Source organism: Cervus elaphus, chromosome 14, assembly GCF_910594005.1.
Source record: "Cervus elaphus chromosome 14, mCerEla1.1, whole genome shotgun sequence".
NCBI lineage: Eukaryota > Metazoa > Chordata > Mammalia > Artiodactyla > Cervidae > Cervus > Cervus elaphus.
In genome coordinates, this window is record NC_057828.1 from 59,583,906 (window position 1) to 59,604,041 (window position 20,136).

Here is a 20,136-nt window from a genome sequence, read left to right on the forward strand (position 1 = left end):
ACAAAACATAACTCTTCTTGAGTAACTAATAATGATCAGAGACTATAATTGTACACCTTTGAGAAATATCAAACAACTAGAGGACAATTGCTCTACAATATTGTGTTGGCCTCTGCCACACAGCAACACAAATTGGCCTGAGACTCTTAAACATCCTTCTCCCTCAGTCAAATCAGTCATCAGTTTCCATCAAATGTTATTATCTTACTGACTCTTGGCCATTTCTCCTCACCCTGATGCCACTTCTCTATGACAAATCACTATCCTTTGTCACATCTGAACTGAGCTTCCTGACTCCAGTCTCTCCCCCTTCAACACATTCACTACTTTGCAGCAATAGCAATCTTCAACAAATTTCAACCCTGTTATAGTATTCCCCTTATATAAAACTAAATGACCAGCTTTTCTGCTATTTCATCTAAGACACTAAAAAAGCTTAAAATCAAAAATATTTTAAAGGTCTTGCATGATCTTGCTGGGCCCAGCTTACATCTCCAGGGTCATCACTGTCTTCCCTGGGAGATCACTTCCCTCCAACTATTACACACAAAACCTTCTGTAGTGTAGGTTCTAATGCTCTGGGTTTCTTTTACTTCTTTATATACACCATAGCTAGCATGCCTCTGGGCTTTCAAACATGCTATTCCTTCTGGTCTGAGCTCTCCCCAACAGTGGGGAGCTTTTGCTTGGCTAACTCTTGCATGCGTGTGTGCATGGTAAGTCACTTCAGTTGTGTCCAACTCTTTGCAACCCTATGGACCATAGCCCTCCAGCCTCCTCTGTCCGTGGGATTCTCCAGCAAGAATACTGGAGTGGGTTGCCATGCCCTTCTCCAGGGGATCTTCCTGTCCCAGGGATCAAACTTGTGTCTCTTATGTCTCCTGCATTGGCAGGCAGATTCTTCACCATTAGCCTTACTGTCCTATTTTTAAGATAGGTGTGATTTTTATTTCCAAAGCCTTCCAGATCTCCCCAGTCTGTAGGAAGTGTCCCTCACATGGTTTCCCACTGCACAGAAGACTTCGCTGACATCATTTATTTCACTGAATAGAAGGGATTTGATTACCTGTTCAGTAGACCATGGATATTTGTGTAGCATCATGTGGCCAGTGGTTTCTACATTTATTGACAGGTACTCAATAAAACTTTCTAAATGGATAAAAAGACTGCCTTATTAGAAAATTCATGGTAGAATTTTAGTGTTAAATTTGATGCTAAAATGGTGAAGGGAAGTTTTGTTTTTTTTTTTTTCCTTATGAAGAGTGGAAATTTCTATTTCAAATGCTTTAGAGTGAAAAATAACCCTTAAAACTATTGTCTGTTGTTTTTTTTTCCCAAAGCAGTTTGTCTCAGCAACATAGAAGGAATAATCATTCTTCAGAGATAGTTTTAATTTCATTCATTGAACTGACATTTAAGCTTGATTGGCAAACTCTGCAGAAGTTGGTGGTAACAGAAAAGGGGTTAGATCTCTCAACAAGCTCACCAGAACAGTGGTTCTCATACCTGGCTGTATGGTAGCATCAGCTGGGGCAAGTGCTTTGCATTAATCGTCTGCAAAGCTGCCTAAGTCACTCCAATGTGCAGCCAAAATGAAGAAGCACAATCTAGAAGCACGAACCTTTCTTCATGTAAGAACAGTATCGGTCATGGGACTTATACTTTCCTAAAAATATCCAGAGTAACACTTTCTTTTCTCAAAATTATTGTAGTACTTTTGCATGCTAGATTTCACATATCTCTTTGGGTTTATTTACTTTTGGAGTTAATAGAGAAAATACAAACAATGGTAACTCTAAAGAAATGGTCAAGTTAGATGGTTTGGGGAGTTCTTTCTTGTTCATATTTTATAACACACACACACCCCCCCCTCTTTTCTTTTTATCCCATGTGATTTACTTGCACATACATATCATCATTAATCACATTTATCAGGTTCATGTTTCATTAACCCAACTTCCCAGGAAGCTAACATAAATGTGCTTGACTTATATTTTATCAAAAAGACCATATTCTATTCTCCCTCATCTTTCGCTCCAATGATTACCTTTTTCTCATTAGTTGCTATCTTTATGTGTGAAGTTTAGATTAACCCCATTAGGGCCCACAATTAATTGAAATTAGAAATTATCCCAGCCTTCTAACTTAGACAGCCTCTCCCCCTATAAGTTAGTCATTCATCAAGATGCCATCTGAAAGGTAGTGTCATAGTAAGATCTTTTTAAGAGTAATTGTAAGTAACCATCTTTCTGAGGGTCACTTTTCCAGTGAACATAATCTATTGAAGGTCTATAAACACAAACATAGGTTCAGACTCAATACTGTAAAAAGGCCTCATGTTGTGCTTATGCATTGTTTGACAGTGTTTGGTTGTTAATACCTTCAGTAAGGTTTGTCTGATCTGATTTGGGAGAAGAGTGGGAGAGGGCTTTATAGTTACATGCATGTACTTGACCCATCTCTACACACATAGGGAGATTGTTCAGTGTGGCAGAGAGTTAAAAAGCATAAGCTCTTGACTCTATTCTATTGGGTCAGTGATGATGATGACAATGATAATTCATCACTATATGCTATATGAAGCACTTTACATATATTACCTCATTTATTTCTTATGACACTGATAAATCTTATTATATAATAAAATAACAGTATAATGTAGAATAGCATACTATGATATGATAATATACAACTTGAAATAATAGTAATACATTTAATTTAATAATTTATATTAATACTTATACTTAATATAATACTTAATATAGTATTCTAATACTATAATTTAATAATAAATACATTATTATCCCCTCTTTCAGAGACTCAGAGTATTGTTAAGCAGCCATCCCATGATCACTCAACCAATATATGATGTTAAGCTCGCTCTAACGCCAAAGCCCATGCTCTTGGCTAACAACACTTGATCTTGAGTAAATTACTACATTTCTCTGAGGCTCTTTTTTCCACCTCTGCAAAATAATGGAAAATCTTGAGTGACTTTAAACTCTATAAGTCTATCTCAACAGAATCAATGAGGAGAGTTAAAACTTTGGTACAATACCAGAGAGAGAAGTGGTACATGAAATTTGTTACCATCAGGAAAAAAAAAAAAAGCAGGGTTATATATAAACACAAACACTACACAGACATGATCTTAGTAGGAAATACTTAAAGTACTACTTGGAGAGATTCTGCTCTAGATGAATAGCCAAGGTTTCATTCTCTTCCTTTTTATGGGTTTTGGTGAATTTTTCTCCATTCACACCCAAGAGGATAAGTTCTAGATCTTTCTTGAAGGCAGAATATTGCATACATTTATTAAGATTTCTAGATATGAGTTTAAAGATTAAGCAAGTCTCTAAAACTTCTAAAGAAGAAAATTTAGTCAAATTCTTAGGAAGAGTTTCCTTTGTGCAGGATTTCTCTCTTGGCTTAGTGCATGTGTACACGCCAAGTCACTTCACTTGTGTCTGACTCTTTGCAACCCTATGGACTGTAGCCCTCCAGGCTCCTCTGTCCATGGGGGTTCTCCAGGAGAGAATGTATTAGAGTGGGTTGCCATGCCCTCCTTCAGGGGTTCTTCCCAACCCAGGGCTTGAACCTGCATCTCTTATGTCTCCTGCATTGGCCGGCATGTTCTTTACCGCTAGCACCACTTGGGAAGTCCCTTGGTTTAGTATTAATAGTTAATTACACAGGTTCTGAAGTTAGTGAGATCTAAATTTGCATCCCCACTCTTCTATTTATTAGCTCTTTGATCTTGGGAAAGTCATTGATCTCTATCAAACATGACTATTTTTATTTACCAAATGATAATAAGAAAGAGGGATACTTGCACATTTTTACAAGGATTGAACGAGACAGCAGATAGATGAAATGAGCACAGTTCTTAGTCTTGTTCAGCTTCAAGTCAGCAATAGATGCTGTTTATCAGTATCATCATCTCCAACAGGTTAGTGCTCCTTGTAAAATGACTGTTGCTTTTGGTGTGTTTAATGGGTAATCTCCTTTAGCCAGGAATCTACTCAGCTACATTTTTTATCAGGGGCTATCGTCTCCCATTCTGTGGTTGGTTTCTATGGCCCAGAAAAACAACATAGAGAACAGAAAGACTGAAAGTGACATTCCAAATGGGAAGTACAGGTCTTTAGTTACAGGGTGGTAAGGGAGTACATTTCCCCTGCATAAAGGAGAAAACACACATCAAAACAGAATGTTCATTAAATTAAGAAAAATGCTTGTACTTCCCTCCACCAGTCAGAACCCCCTCTGAATGTTTCATCTCATCCCACTATTAGTTATCCAAACACTACAGTGGCTTCAAGTGGACCATGAAAAGGAAAAAGGGGAATGTTGTTCTGCCCGTAGTCCGAGTCCCCGGTCAGGAAAGAAGACTCCTCGAAACAATGCAACTCGCAATAGGGGAATTTATTACTGACTCGAGCCAGGGCCTCCCGCCCTCACCAGGTGTGTGAGGACGAAAGGCCCCTAGCCCCAGTTCTCTCGGGTATTTATTAGGTCAAAATAAGCAGCAGGTAGTTGGCGCAATCGGATTGGTTACACAGTGGGTAGTTGGCGCAAGCTGATAGGTTACACAGTTGCAAGGTAATTTTTGTTGGTCCAACGTGGGGCTTTCAGCTTTCCCCTGATAGGTTCCCTTTTCTCTGGCTAGGCATATGTTGATTGGCTGGCTCTAGGAGGCCTGATTATTATGTTACCCTGGGAAACCAGGCTACTCCCTAATCTAGGCTGCCTGCCATGGCGTTAGCCGTGACAGCCTCACAAATGTGGCGAAAAGGAAATGGAAATTAAATCATCAACAAAATACAGGTGGACATACTTCAAAAATTAGGGTGGGCAAATGCAGTCAAGCTGGTCTCAGAGGAGAAGGGAAGGGCATGTCCTTAGATATATTGCCTAAATTTTTAGGCTCTTTTGATCTTTTTGAACCATAGCTTGATTCTCTGAGGTTCAATTGATTTTATTCTACCATTGGAAGGGAGAGAAAGTCTTGGCAAATGAAATGAAATGCTCAGTTGAGGCACATGCTGAAAATCTTAAGTACCCTGGATTTGTAATTTAAAAAATTCAGTAAAATAACATACCTAATTTTTTTTTTCTAATTTTTAATCTTTGTCATAACATCATGCATGTACATACATGACTAGATACTGAAGTGAATAAACCTATGTATATAGAGACACACATGCTAGCCGTGATTTGCCAGTTAATGGGTCACACTGTAATCTTTATGCACACCCATGCATCTGTGAGAAACAGAAATTTGTTTTCTTTCCATTAAGACATTGTCTGGTTTTCTAATTAGTGTTTATAGTAAATACATTCAAAGTTTATCCTTGGAATGCTCAATTCTTTTGCCATTGCAGGATACTGTGAGCTTTAGGCTAATTTATTACAGCCTCTTTTGGCACAGAAGTGACTGAACCTCTGCTCCAAGCCTTGGACATGCGCATACACACCTGGGCACAGGCCAGCTCGCTGCTGTAGGCTTCACAGGCTCAGGCGATTGGCATGCAGCCTTCACTTTGAACACAGCGTTTGTTGAACTTAAAAATTTCCCTGTGACCTTCAATCCCAGACTAGGGAGAGTCTTATTGTAAAAACTGCTCTTTCTCTTCTGATATTATATTGACCACTGATTTCTCAATTCATCAGGAAAAATAACTTTAAAAATCTAGTAAGAATAAGTGTCGGGTTGTTAAATAGAATCCAATAGGTTCTTCAACCCAGAATCTCTCTCCCTGATGCCCTTTCTACACTTCCTTTTTGCTTCTCCATCCAGTCTCGGGCTCCTGCCAAGTCCTTCTTCAGCATAGTGGGTGAGCATTTTGATTGTGAGCTTGGCTTTGTTCTTAAGGGTCAGGTCAGGTCCAGCTAATTTATGAACTGTCTCCTGAAGGATTCTGGGTGGGACAAAAATCTGAAGAATTAAGTAGGGTGGAAAGACTGAGTAGAATGTTAACATTCCACATTTTAATCACATACACACAGGGAAAGGGTGGAGAGCTTGGTCATCGGAGCTAATAATTTCCCTGGCTTGTTGAGCCTTATATGTGCCAGTCATTGGTCTACATGCTATCTATACACTAACTTATAAAATCTTCTAGTGACCCTGTAAGGAAGCTCTTATCCCCATTTTTCAGGCAGGCAAACTGAGAGGAGAAAAATGTCAGAGAGTCAGGAAGGGCTGGGCTTTGAGCATTAGTTTCCTCACTTTGTCGTCTGCTCTTAACCACACTGCACACCATCTTTCTGATGGGAATTACTCAGTGTGGTCACTAACAGCCTGCTGGAGGCCACTATGACCTCTGACTCCTCCTCTTCAGTCAGGAAAAGCTGGCCAATATTGATCAGCCTTTCCATTCCAGCCCACATCAGATGGATGAGGCAAATTCAGGGTCCACCTGTGTGAATTCTGAAGTCATGACATAGGTCACAACTTGCCACACACTCTGATAACTCACCTGTGGACTCTGGTCTCATCACTGCTGTGGCTTCTGGGCAAGAGCTGTGTCAGGAACTTTGCTTGCTGGGAGACCAACAGTGACAGGCAGACATGGGGTCATGAACTCCCAGGTGAGGGTGTGGATGTGTATACATCCTGTGAGCACTTTTCATCAGGCCTGTCTGTGAGTTGGACTGACCAGGAATAGGCCTTGGAATAGAACAACACCTAGAAGAAGAATTCTTCAACTAGAAGCACTATGAAGATAGCTGAAGGATTCCTTACAGATGAGAGAACCCACCCTCTGAAATGGAATCCATACAGTTTGCAGCTCTTTTCTGCCAGACTTTTATCCCAACCAAGCCCTCTTCTTCCTGCCCTGCTTCTTCCCCACAGAGGCTACATATGTGCCTTTTTTTCAATTTACACATTAGACCATCGCTTGAAACACAAACTGCCTTTCACTTCACTGGCTCTTGCATGCACTGCTCCTTCTGTGTGGCGGGCCTTTCTCCTTCTCTAACAAATCCATCTTTAAGTGTTCCCTTCCTGATAGCCTTCCTTCTGTTCTTCTTTGGGGTCCCACAGTTTAGTCTTCTGGCCTTATTATAGTATTAATATTTGTTTTTACACTAGCAGGACCTAATGCAATATGCAGGAACATACTAGTCCTTAATGAATATTTGTTGACTGAACATATGAATGGACAAATCCAGGCATACCTCATTGTATTGCTCTTTGCTTTATTATGCTTTGTAGATAGCTGTATTTGTTTGTTTGTTTACAAATTTAGTGTTTGTTATAACCCTGTATTGAGCTTTGAGCAAGTTTATTGGCACCATTTTTCTAACAGCATTTCCTCATTTCATGTCTCTATATCACATTTTGGTAATTCTTGCAATGTTTCAAATCTTACACCAGCAAAAGATTATGACTCACTAAAGTTTCTAATGATGGTTAGCATTTTTTTAGCAATAAAGCATTTTAAAATTAATATGTGTACATTTTTAAATATAAAGCTATTGCATACTTAATAGACTATAGTATAGTGTAAACATAACTTTTATATGCACTGGGAAAACAACAAATGCCTACGACTTGTTTTATTGTGATATTCACTTTATTGCAGTGGTCTGGAACTAAACCCACAATATCTTCAAGGTATGCCTGTGACTGAATGATAAGAAATAATGAAATCAAGAGATTCCTATTTAATGTTTCCATGTTTTAGACTCAGTTCATCACTGCATTTCAGTGTAATCACTAACTCTTCAAACACACACTGAAGGGAATAGATACAGAATTCTGAGGAATAATTTTAATAGTTATTATGCATGTTTGGCTTTAAATTGCATGCATTGGAGAAACCTCAGGATGTTTTTAGATCTGGAGGTAACCTGAGGAGATTTAGTAGGAAGATAGCTGTCAGCTGTGTGAAGAATGCATGAGAGTCTCCAAGAAACTTGTAGAAAAGAGGTTAAGTGGGGGCTATTGAACTCAGTCCCTGGGTCAAGAAGATCCCCTGGAGTAGGAAACGGCAAACCTTTCCAGTATTCTTGCCTGGAAAACCTTATGGACAGAGGAGCCTGGCAAGCCACAGTCCATGGGGTCACAAAGAATCAGACATGACTGATTGTGCACATGCAAACACACACACACACACACACACACACTGAACTTGAAGTGAGAGAGGCTAAAGGTTGGACAGTTTAGGCAGTGGTCGTCAGGGATGAAGAAGGGGCCCCAAACTTGAGGTAGGGGATCAGACTTAGGGGCAGGGCATTATTGCATCTGCCAATTTGGAGACCTGAGAGTTCACAGCAGGAAATCCAAAGATAGAAGTGAGGGGTGGGGCTTCAAAGGTGACCGCATGATTGTAGGGGTCAGCAGATAGCTCATTCTCACAGAGAGGCTGTTTTACATGGAAGTGGAGCTTTGTGAGTTACAGGCACTTTTATGAGTCAGGGAAGAATGAAAGGTCAAAGCCCATGTGTCCAATGCGCTGGCCCTGCTGAACTGTTTCTCATTTAGTCGAGTGGACTGGGGCTGGATTTCAGGCGGCCTGGTCTGAGAGAGGGCAGAACGACTGCGATCGGCTGTGGACCAGCTATGCCTGGAGTCTGCTGCTCTCCATTTGGATGTTGGCTTGAGAAACCAGGTCTGCAGTTTGTTAAGAAAGCTGGCCTGGTGTTTGGAAGCGCTGATGGTTCTGTCTGGGATGGGGTAGAGGACCAGAGGACTGTGTCTTTTATGTGTCTTAAAATGGTCTAGATAGGGATTGGGAATACATGTAAATCCATGGCTGATTCATATCAATGTATGACAAAACCCACTGGAAAAAATAAAAATAAAAAAAAAATAATAATAATTTAAAAAAATAAAAAAATAAAAAAAATTAAAAAAAAATAAATAAAATAAAATGGTCTAGAACACTAATTATTAAACTTTAATGAGAATAGGAATCACTTGGAGACTTGGTTAAAATGCAGATTCTGAGTGAGTCTGAGTGGAGCCGGAGATTCTGCATTTGCAATAAGCTCCCTGATGATTTCAGTGCTGCTGTTCTGCAGCCACACTCTGAGGGGCGAGGATATTCTCAGCAAAGAGTCTTTCTAATTTTAACCCCCAAACGGACCATGTGCCATGTAAAACATTGGGCCAATTAACGCTTCGGTTTCCTAACCTATGTAATGGAAAGAGTGACCCGGTTAGTCCAAGCTCTTACGTTTCCTTTTTCAGGATATTCTGCGTGGGGGGACTTTGAGATACTCGGTACAAAGGCACAAACTAAAGGGAGGTAATTTATGTGCAGCTCCACTTCTAGTAACACTAGTGCTTCCATGTTATGACTTAAGGATTGGCATCAGACAGACCCTGGTATGGGCATACCTCAGAAATAGTTGGGATTTGGTTCTAGACCACTGCAATAAATCAAATATTGTAATAAAGCAAGTCACACAAATTTTTTTGGTTTCCCAATGCACATAAAAGTTGTGTTTACACGATACTGTAGTCTCTTAAATGTGCCATAGCATTATGTCTTAAAAACCAATGTACATAATTTAAAAATACTTTATTGCTAAAAAAAAAAAAGGAAAAGCTAACCATCATTTGCCAACACAGAGTTGCCAAAAACCTTCAGTTTGTAAAAAATTGCAGCATCTATGAAGTGCAGTAAACAAAGCACAATGAAATGAAGTATGCCTGCACTGATCCCTGCCCTGCCTTTAACCAGCTAGGTAACCTCAGGCAGGTTATTTTACTTTTCTAAACCTCCTTACTTCATCTATAAAATAAACATCTATACATTCATTGAACCTGTGTTTATTGGTACCTGTTCCATACCAGACATTTTGCTGAGCACTGAGGATATAACACTAAATGAGATTTTGCCCTCACCAAGCTCACTTCCCAAAGGGGAGACAGGGGGGAAAAAATGAAATAATTATACAGTATGCATGCTATGCCAAAATGTACAAGTGTTTTGATGAAAAACCCAAAATACTAGAGGTATAAAATAAGGATGCTCTTGGGTGGCAAACATTCTCCTTAGATAGGAAGACGAGCCCACCATGGGAAGAACAAGAAGAAAAGCATCAGAAGCAGAGAGAATGGTACTAATTGCCTTTGGCAGGAAAGAGCTTGAGTTGGGCTTGGGATTCTAAGTCCAGTGTGGACAAAGTAAGTGAGATGATTGGGGCATAGGATCAGTTCAGTTCAGCCACTCAGTTGTGTCCAACTGTTTGAGATCCCGTAGACTGCAGCACTTCCCTGTCCATCGCCAACTCCCAGAGCTTGCTCAAACATATGTCCATTGAGTCGGTGATGGCATCCAACCATCTCATCCTCTGTTGTCCACTACTCCTTCTGCCTTCACTCTTTTCCAGCATCAGGGTCTTTTCTAGTGAGTCAGTTCTTCGCATCAGGTGGCCAAAGTATTGGAGCTTCAGCTTCAGCCTCACTCCTTCCAATGAATATTCAGGACTGATTTCCTTTAGGATTGACTGGTTTGATCTCCTTGTAGTCCAAGGGACTCTCAAGAGTCTTCCCCAGCACCACAGTTCAAAAGCATCAATTCTTCAGCGCTCAGCTTTCTTTATGGTCCAACTCTCACATCCATATAAGACTACTATAAACACCATCGCTTTGACTATAAGGACCTTTGTTGGTAATGTCTCTGCTTTTTAATATGCTGTCTAGGTTTGTCATAGCTTTTCTTCGAAGGGCATAGGATGAGGTCAGAAAAAGTGGGGCTAGATCACGCAGGACCACATAAGCAAAAAAGTTTGGATTTTAGTTTTCATGTAACAAGAGGCAATTGAAATGTCCTAAGCAGGAAAATGACATATTCTGATTTATTTATTTGTTTTTCCCAACTATCCCTCTCACTGGTATTTGTGGACCAGGCAGGAAGGGGTCCAGAGAAGTAAAGTCTCTAGTTGGGAGATGATAGCTAAGAATGTGGGTTAGTGCTCATGGCAGTAGAGATGCAAGAGATGTGGGGACAGATGGAGATATTTGGGAGGTAAAACTAAGAGGCCCTACTGATGGAACATGATCAAATGGGAGCTTGGGGAAAATATAAGATTGAGATAAAGAGTGAAATCAAGGATGTCTCCTACATATCAAGTTTGGGCAACAGCATAGATGGTGGTATCATTTGTTGAGCTAGGAGTGATTAGAGAAGAGCATGTGTGGAGAGAAGGGAATCAAGAACTCACATAATGACAGATCTTTTCACACAGAATGGGCTTGAGGGGAAAATGCTATAGATATATATCCTTCAGTACAATGCCCAGCGCTTCAATACTCAGTATTTTATTGTTTTTCTGTTAATATTATTATTACTCATGAAGGACTCCTCATTGGAGACGCCAGATGCCCTTGATCAGTAAAGACATGATAATTCCCTTGGACTCAATAATCATACTTTTATTTTCTCCAATGGAAAATAAATATTACTTTTGAAAACCCTGCAGTGGTGATAGAAGGATGGGATAGACTCATGTGTGCCTCAAGCAACATCAATCAAACTTTCAGCCAAGTTTTGATTACAAGATCTTTATTTCTGGCAATGATGTAAGAAGCAGAAAGCGCACAGCTGGATTTTCAGGACTAGGTGGATACCACATGTTCTGAAAATTGGAAAAAAGCATCTTCTAACTTGGAAGTTGTGGTGATTTGTCTGGAGTAGTTAGAGGGAAAATAAATACGAACCTTCCCCTACCCCCAACCCCTCATGGTACCATTTACAGAGTAAGTTGTCTGGCTGTAACTGTCCTGTTTGGTCTTTGCTAAGCATCCAGTCTTTTGGCCAGTGTTGTTAGGTGGGTGATTTTGCGCTCTGATTTCTATACCTATGGTTTATTTTTACTAGCATAGGAAAGTAGCATAGATTTTAGTAGTTTGCCAAGCTAACTACATATTAGACTGTTGACAAATTAAAAAATAGTGTGAGGCCAATTCCATGAAACCTAGATAATCTAGTTTTTATACAGTTCCTACATGAGTTTCATGGGCTGGTCTACAAATATAATTTGGAAACCATTGTTCTAATGGTTGGGGTGTTACATTATGATTGCAAAACTCTAAATTCTATCCTTGCTTTTGCCAGTGACTAGCTTGCTGTGTGGCATTGAGCAAGTTACCTCATAGTTATTAATGTGAAGTTTGCTGCCTGGTAAAATGAGATGTTTTAGCCTCTCTTACTCCATCGGCGTAAAGAAAATACAGAGAGCTTTGAGTCAGTAGAGTATCTCAGTTGAAAGGCACTTGCACTAGATTATCAAAAAAAAGTCTTGGAATCTGTTCTGGTGAGGACCTGCCTGTGTACTTTGTCTAATATCCTTCTTTGAAATGCAACCTGATTCACTTCATGACTTAAGAAATCTCTCTCTCTTTTTTAAATTCATACACATTATACAAAGGAGGTGGACCATTCTGAAAAAACCATTGTTTTCATAATGATTTTATAAGTGTCAGAGATTACTCCTCAAGGTCACCAAACTGGAAGAAACACAGAGACAGTTTGGGTATCACTCGGGATTAAAGGTCTGCCTTTGCTATATAGGCTTTAGTCCTCTTCAGGGACCTACATGGAAATAAAATTTTCTGAAGCTGGGAGAAACACAAGACGCCCTGAATTCCTCTTGCAATCACAGTACCTTTTCGAACAAAATGAAAAGAACCAGCCCATGGCACTCAAGTGTCAACCTCCAAACCAGGGTCTCTCATCTCATAAGCCCGTAATAGGCACCGTGGAGCTGTGAGACAGCCGGGGCTATGAAGAACGGACCAATCAAATGCTTTGTGAGAGGTCTGTGGGCGGAGCCTGGGTTGTGTCATCTGGTTGAGTGACATGAAGAAGCCAGCCCCTGTATAACGGAGGTGAAACTGTGAGGAGAATCCTTGAGGTTGAGGGGGCATAGGAACTCTTACAAGAAGGAAAAGATACTTGCTAGGGAATCAGGACTCTCCCAGTCTGACCCTTGTCCTGCCTGTATGCCTCCTCTGGGGCACCAGTGTGAACTGTGCTGCTTCCGACCACCTCGCGGCCTTCTTCCTCCTTCGTCCCCGATGTGACTGCTGGTTTGCAGCACAGGGCCTGTCACGTTGCCTGGGTACCACCCACAACATCCAACTCGCTCTTCCCCAGCCAAGTTTGATCTGTCTACCCTCACCTCTGAGGTTATTAAACTGGCAAAGAGATATATGAAATCGACATTCTTGAATGGCTCTTCACTCCGGGCAAGGAAAGGCAGGACTGTTTCCATGGTTGAAGTGTTCCAACCAATTCAGAGAAAAATACCACATGAAGTCAAAATATTGTCGTCCTGGCCAAGCAAGGGTTTTCCTTTATAACCATGCTGACATGCAAGTTTTACAGCCTTGCCTCTCCCCTGGTGTCAGCGGTATTGCCTGCTCTCTGCAGCCGGGGGATGTCAGTTCAGCCGAGGTGGGGGGCGGATTTCATCTGTGGGACGTGGTAGAAAGAAGAGAGTCTCTGGGAGGATATAAACTCTGTAGTGTGAAGAAGGAGTCGAATATCCAGTCTTGGAGAGAGACAAACACAAGCTTCATTACAGTAAAAAGAATTGCCTACACTTCCTTGAAGATAGATTTGAGAAAGCATTTTGAAAATGTCATCTTCCTTTGGGGAAAGAAGCCATATAGTGCATGATTTCATTTATATCAAGTTCAAGAGCAGGCAAAATAAATCCATGCTGATGAAAGTCAGAAGAGTATGGGTTGCCGGGGTATTCAGTTGGGAAGGGAGATTTTTAGGGGGACTGGAAATTCTCTGTGTCTTGATCTGAATGATGAGTACCCAGGTTATTCACATGTAAAAATTTCTTGAGCTGTATACTGAGTCATGCAGTTTTCTATATGTAATTTATTGCTCAATGCAAAAATTTCAGATGAATCTTCTTCTTTTCTTTTTTTTTTTTTTTTTTTGGTCACACTTACAAATGTGGCATCCGAATAAAGGACTGTTCAGTAGGAAAGAGATGTTATGGATACTCAAAGTGGATTATAGAGCATAACATGCAGTGGAACCTGAACCAGGAAGGACCACAGGATTCAGTGGCAGGCTGACCTGGGTCCAAGTCCTGTCTGCAGCTTTAATTGTGGATCTTTGAACTAGCTTTAAATCTCTCAGGCTCAGTTTTCTTCTCTGAAATGTGGATAATAATATTTAGCTTTAACCGCTATTTGGGGAATCGGTGAAATAATGTGTAGGTATTTTGCCAAACACTTGAAATATAGCTCAAAAATAATATGTATTATTGACAGGTACTAGATATATGTCCACATAAACTATGATGCTAAAGAATTCCAGTCATAAAATCAGGCTTCTTTCCTAGAAAACTACTGAGGACGAAGGTATGAATATGAATCTAAATAACTGTTTAACCATAAATTAAGCACTCCTTCATGAATATCTAACTGGATATTGTTAAAATATGTTTAACTATTGTGGTGGTTTAGTAGCTAAGTCATGTTCGACTCTTGCGACCCCATGGACTGTAGCACGCTAGGCTCCTCTGTCCATGGGATTTTCCAGGCAAGAATACTGGAGGGTTACCATTTCCTTCTCCAGAGGATCTTCCAGACCCAGGAATCGAACCTGGGTTTCCTAAATTGCAAGTGGATTCTTTACTAACTGAGCTATAAGAGAAGCCCATTAAACTACTAAAATGTATAATGTTAAACTATTAAAATGTATAATGTTTAACTATTAAAATTTATAATGTTAAACTATTAAAATTTATTTAAATTACTCAAAATCAACTGCATTCTGGGCTGTAGGATCTTGATGAAATTACTGAACATCTCAGAGTAGTTTATCTATGAAATGGGAATGATAATACTACTTCAGTAGGGATATCCTGGTGATTTGGTTTACTAAAATATTTAGTGTGCTCTGCGGTATGCAGAGCTTTGAGTTTTGCGGTATGCAAAACTGTGAGTTTTGGTTAAATAATTCAGTTTGGTAAATATTTCATTAATGCCTAATATAAGACAGATTTTTTTGTTGTTGTTCTTGGGAATTGAAATTAGGAATAAAACACAATCCTTGCCTTCAGGCAGCTTCCAACCTAGTGGGAAAGACAAACATATACACATTTATAAAATAATGATAAATGTTATACTAGTAAAATATTAGAATACTGGCAAAGCATGCAGGAGGCATTGTACAGAAGTCCATTGAAAGTGTGTGGGTGAGGGCCATATTTAAATTTTAAAAGGGCTTCATGATACTGAAAAATAACAATTCAAGGCCATCATGTGATTGAATCACTGGTTGTTGTTGTTGTTTAGTCGCTAAGGCGTGTCCGACTCTGTAACCTTATGGACTGTAGCCGGCCAGGCTCCTCTGTCCATGAGATTTCCCAGGCAAGAATACTGGAGTGGGTTGCCATTTCCTCCTCCATGGAATCTTCCTGACCCAGGGATTGAACCTGCTTCTCCTGCTTTGGCAGGCAAGTTCTTTACCACTGAGCTACCAAGGAAGCCCTTGAATCAATGGACAAAGGATTATTTCTATTTTAGAATCACAAGATTATCTGACTGGGAATGTTCTGAATTAGAACTGGATGCATTAGAATAGCAAATGGAAAGCATGTTCAGTTTGGCAATGAGTTAGGAGGGAAATGGGATGGAGTTCGAAATGGTAAGACCTAATCCTACTATCGACTACCTCAAATGCAGTTACTTTGGATGGAGGCCGTATCTCTGCATGGGAAGGAAGGGCAATTATTCCAGGACAGTATTGAGTCATGTCTACTTTGAGAATCTGATGAAAGCTACGAACGCTTTCCAAGAAAAAAAAAAAAATGGACTTGTCAGCAAACAAAATGGCCATAGTCATTTCCAGCAATACTCTTGCCCTTATGAAATTCAGGGTAAGAGCTTCTGTTTTAAGAAGACCCCTGCTGCTGTATCTTCTCTCCTCTCTGGAGAATCAATAAATATTGGCAGCTTCATTGATTCCATTACCATATTAATACTGATGATCCTCAGATGATTTCTGGGTAGTCCCCTGAGTGTGTGATAACCTTTGTTGTACGCCATCCTACCTGGTATTTCCCAGTGCACTGAAGTGTGAGACTGCTCCAAGATGACAACCTTAGGGAAAACCCAATTGCAAAATCTAGACGCTGCACAGATAGTTAACAAAGTCTCTGGAGAAGAATATACCAATATTACTATACAATAGCTAATGCAATCACTGCCCTAAAGTGCATTATTACTGTTTTTCCTTCCATGGCTTAGAAATTAGGATGAAGAGGTAAGACACTGGGCTAACAAGAACCAACTGCTCCTGTCTATTGGCTAATCCCTGTCCTATGTTGCTGAGGGTCCAGACTTCTCCCATAACCTCATTGAGGATTCTGATGGACTCTTTTGTTTTGTCTTATCAGCAAGTCCCTGAAGATCCAGTGCCTGGAGGGTGGAATCTGGGAGCAAGGCAGCTGCGTCCCAGTGGTGTGCGAGCCCCCCTCCCCTGTCTTTGAAGGCATGTATGAATGCACCAATGGCTTTGAGCTCGACAGCCAGTGTTTGCTCAACTGTAACCAGGAAAGAAAAAGGGTAAGGATGACTTGAGCTTTATTTTGGATCAGGCTGTGCTCCAATCTCGGTGACCAATCCAAGAATGTTGAATAAAATAATCTAAATGAATGGCAACAGGCAGGGCCTAAGTTGGGATTCTAACCAGAGATGTTGATATCATTTAATAGGGAATTCAGAAGATACTACGTTCTTGGAATATTCTCTCCTCTTGGATAAGAAGAACAACCTGATGGGTTAGATACCTGGGTAGACTGCAAAAAGGCTCAGATTCTGATTTGGCAATGTGATTTCCCCCAAACTAACTTGGCTAGAAATGCTGGTATCATACTTTTTAATAGAAAACAGTCTTGCACAGAAATACAAATTCCTCAGCAAAGGCAAAGCTGAAAGCATTGTTGGACTGTTGTTCTCCCTAGGATTTTGGCGCAAGAGGTCTCAAACAAAAACCATAGTCTTATCGTGGTTACGCGACTAAAATCAATTTTATTTTAGAAGCTTTTCAAGTACCCTACACAAACCCGAGACAGGAAGTTAAGCAGACTTCCTAAGCAAAGATCAATGACCTTACCTTCTCTCCTGGCACATGCCTTTATTTCAGTGTTCAGTACTCCAAGGTAAAGACTACAGGACACATGTGAAAAGAATACTCCATGAAATGAGTCCCCTGGGAAATCAAGCACACCTGCCTGCACTAATTGTTTAAGGGCTCAAGGAGCTGGCAGGATGAAGGGAGAGTTATCTGTAATTCCAAAATCTTATTTTCTTGGGCTTTGTGAGTTAGTGCTATTCTCTATGTTCTGCGTATAAGATACTTGGTGATTACTGGGGACATGAAGCCAAGAGTTACACAAATGAGCAAACACGTAGAGAAAGGGAATAGAACTTTGATGAGACAAAAAGCAGCTATGACGTGTCCATTTAAGCAGACAGAAAAGCAAAAAGCACCTTCAGAAAAATTATGAATTAGTCCCACTGGCTCAAACTCGTCTTGCAAAAAATCTGACGTTTGTCACAAGCAGCATTTGTGGGAGAGTATGAATGGATCAATGCAAAAACAACACCATCTGGGAAAAAAATTTCCCAAAGCTATCTCAGAATACATGGGTCACATTTGGTAGCTTACTGTATCTTTGTATCCAAAGGGAAACACACTGTTAATGATTTTCTAATGACAAAATTATTCATGATTCCTTCACATCAAAACAGCAAAAACCTGTCTTGACTTTTTTGGGGAAAAGTCAATAGCAACATAGTTTATTATCTCAATAGTGTCTTTTAATCCAGGTTCTCCAATTGGAGAATGCTACCATTTAAGCAGACCACTTTTGTCCACACTGTAAAAGTTAGCAAAACTATAATATCCATGTCTTCAACTTTTGATATTCTAGCTTCCCATCCTCTGCACAAAGGAGGGACTGTGGACTGAGGAGTTCAAGTTATGTGAGAACCTGCAAGGGGAATGCCCACCACCCACCTCGGAGCTGAATTTTGTGGAGTACAAGTGTGAACAAGGATATGGGATTGGTATGTTTGGGAAGAGATGCTGACTTCTGCTCCCAAGTAATCCTTCTATTAGGCCTGGCTGGATCTTAGATCAAATCCATCATTCTGCCCAAGGAGTGGATAGAAATTCAAGTTGACTTTTAGCTGCTTCAGTTAAAATGAAATTTATGACAAATTTTTTTTTTCACTCCTCCACACATGTGTAATGTTGGTGGTGCTACTGAGCGATTTGTGTAGTGTTCGGTCATGTTACCCAGTGTAGCCGGAAAATGGATTGATTTTTGGTAGGAGCTGTAGTTCCAGGAGGGAAGGTGGGAATGTGTAACCACATACCACACACACACTGGGCACCTGCTTCATTCTCTCTGCTGCTGTAACTTGAGCAAGCAGAGAGTTCCCAAAAGAAGCAATTTGAGATTGCCTTTGCTTGCCTGGATCAGTAGCCATTCTTTCTCTATGGTGAACCTGGCTCCAGAACCTAGGGACAACTTTTCTTTTTTTAATTGGGGTATAGTTGTTTTACAGTGTGTTAGTTTCTGCTGCACAATGAAGTGAATAAGCTATATGTATGCATATACTCCCCCACTCTTGGACCTCCTCCCACCCCCCTTCCCATCCCTCTAGGTCATCACAGAGCACCAAGCTGAATTCCCTGTGTTATACAACAGGTTCCCACTAGCTATCTATTTTACACATGGTGGTGTATAAATGTCAATGTCCCCTCTCAATTCATCCCACCCTTCATTTGCCCCTTGTGTCCACATGTATATTCTCTATGTCTGTGTCTCTATTCCTGCCCTGCAAATAGGTTCATCTGTGCCATTTTTCTAGATCCCATATATATGTATTAATATACAATATTTGTTTTTCTCTTTCTGACTTACTTCACTCTGTATGACAATCTCTAGGTCGATCCATGTCTCTACAAATGACTCAACTTCTTTCCTTTCTATAGCTAAATAATATTCCATTGTATATATGTGCTACATCTTCTTTATCCATTCATCTGTTGATAGATATTTAGGTTGCTTTCATGTCCTGTCTATTTTAAATAGTGCTGTACTGAACATTGGGGCACATTTGTCTTTTTGAATTATGAAGCAAGTGAAGTTTAAAGTCTCTGTGACCAGGGATAATTTAAAGTGAAATTAACTCAAACTGACTCTGTCTGAACTTAAGCATCATAGAAAAGAGATCCTGTTTGTGAAAAAACTAACTTGAGACTAACCCTAAGTTTTTAACTGCATGAGCAAGGAGTAATTTTCCAAGTCATTCTAACATGTGTAATGCCAGTAGATAAAACTTGAGTTAATGAGAAAGCTTGTTAGTTTCTGAGACTGTTCTTTACCATCTTCAATTTGCTGTTTGCACTGAGAAATCTTGTGGCCAGACAAGGAGTAGTAGGATGCTGAGACTGTGCTTCTCGTGTGGTGCCTCATGAGAAAATTCTTATATCTCCACCCTCTAATTTCTACATTAATGTATCATACACTCACATGTGTAGAGTCCTTAAGAGTCATGTAATTCTTTGAGTTATACAAGTCAGTGTAAAACAGGAATAGAGATAAAGCTGAAAGGAAACTTGGAGATCATCAAATCTTTAGACGAGGTAATAGAGAACCTTGAGAGTCTGCCTTCTTTGAATAGAATTTGAGGAGATTCTGAGGCTTCATGTACAAAGAAAGAGAGTAGGATTTTCCTTTGAAAGGCTACCACAGGACCAAAATCTCTGCTTTTGATTTCTCCTCATTTCCTCTTTTAATCAATAGGTTTCTTGGCTACCAGAGTAATGATATTCAGTGTTGCAGGCATTATAAATCCACCTTCATGATTTCTGGGCCATTTTTTCCCCAGTTAGTAAAGTTTTTAGATAATAGATCCTGCAATTATCAGCTTCAGGAAATCATATAAGCAGAAATGCTATTAAAAATACTTAAGAGGCATCAACCAATCAGTATAGACCTTACCTGGCCAGAGTCCTGGAGTGGGGTCTCAGAGGTTTGCAGAGCAGGAATTAAATCTTTTATTGCTGGGTCATACAGAGATTCAGGGATTCTAGAGGAAGGGGTATGTGTGAACAGAAAGGGGAAGAG

General features: G+C 40.1%; 1 protein-coding gene across 1 annotated transcript in view; it reads left to right on the plus strand.

Annotated features, from left to right (window-relative positions):
* PAPPA2 (pappalysin 2) overlaps positions 1–20,136 on the plus strand; it is a 294,324-nt gene that overhangs the window by 217,936 nt on the left and 56,252 nt on the right. Inside the window, exons 18-19 of the mRNA XM_043923373.1 lie at positions 16,390–16,558; positions 17,929–18,064. Coding sequence (XP_043779308.1) covers positions 16,390–16,558; positions 17,929–18,064 — 305 coding nt within the window. The remainder of the gene's footprint in view (positions 1–16,389; positions 16,559–17,928; positions 18,065–20,136) is intronic.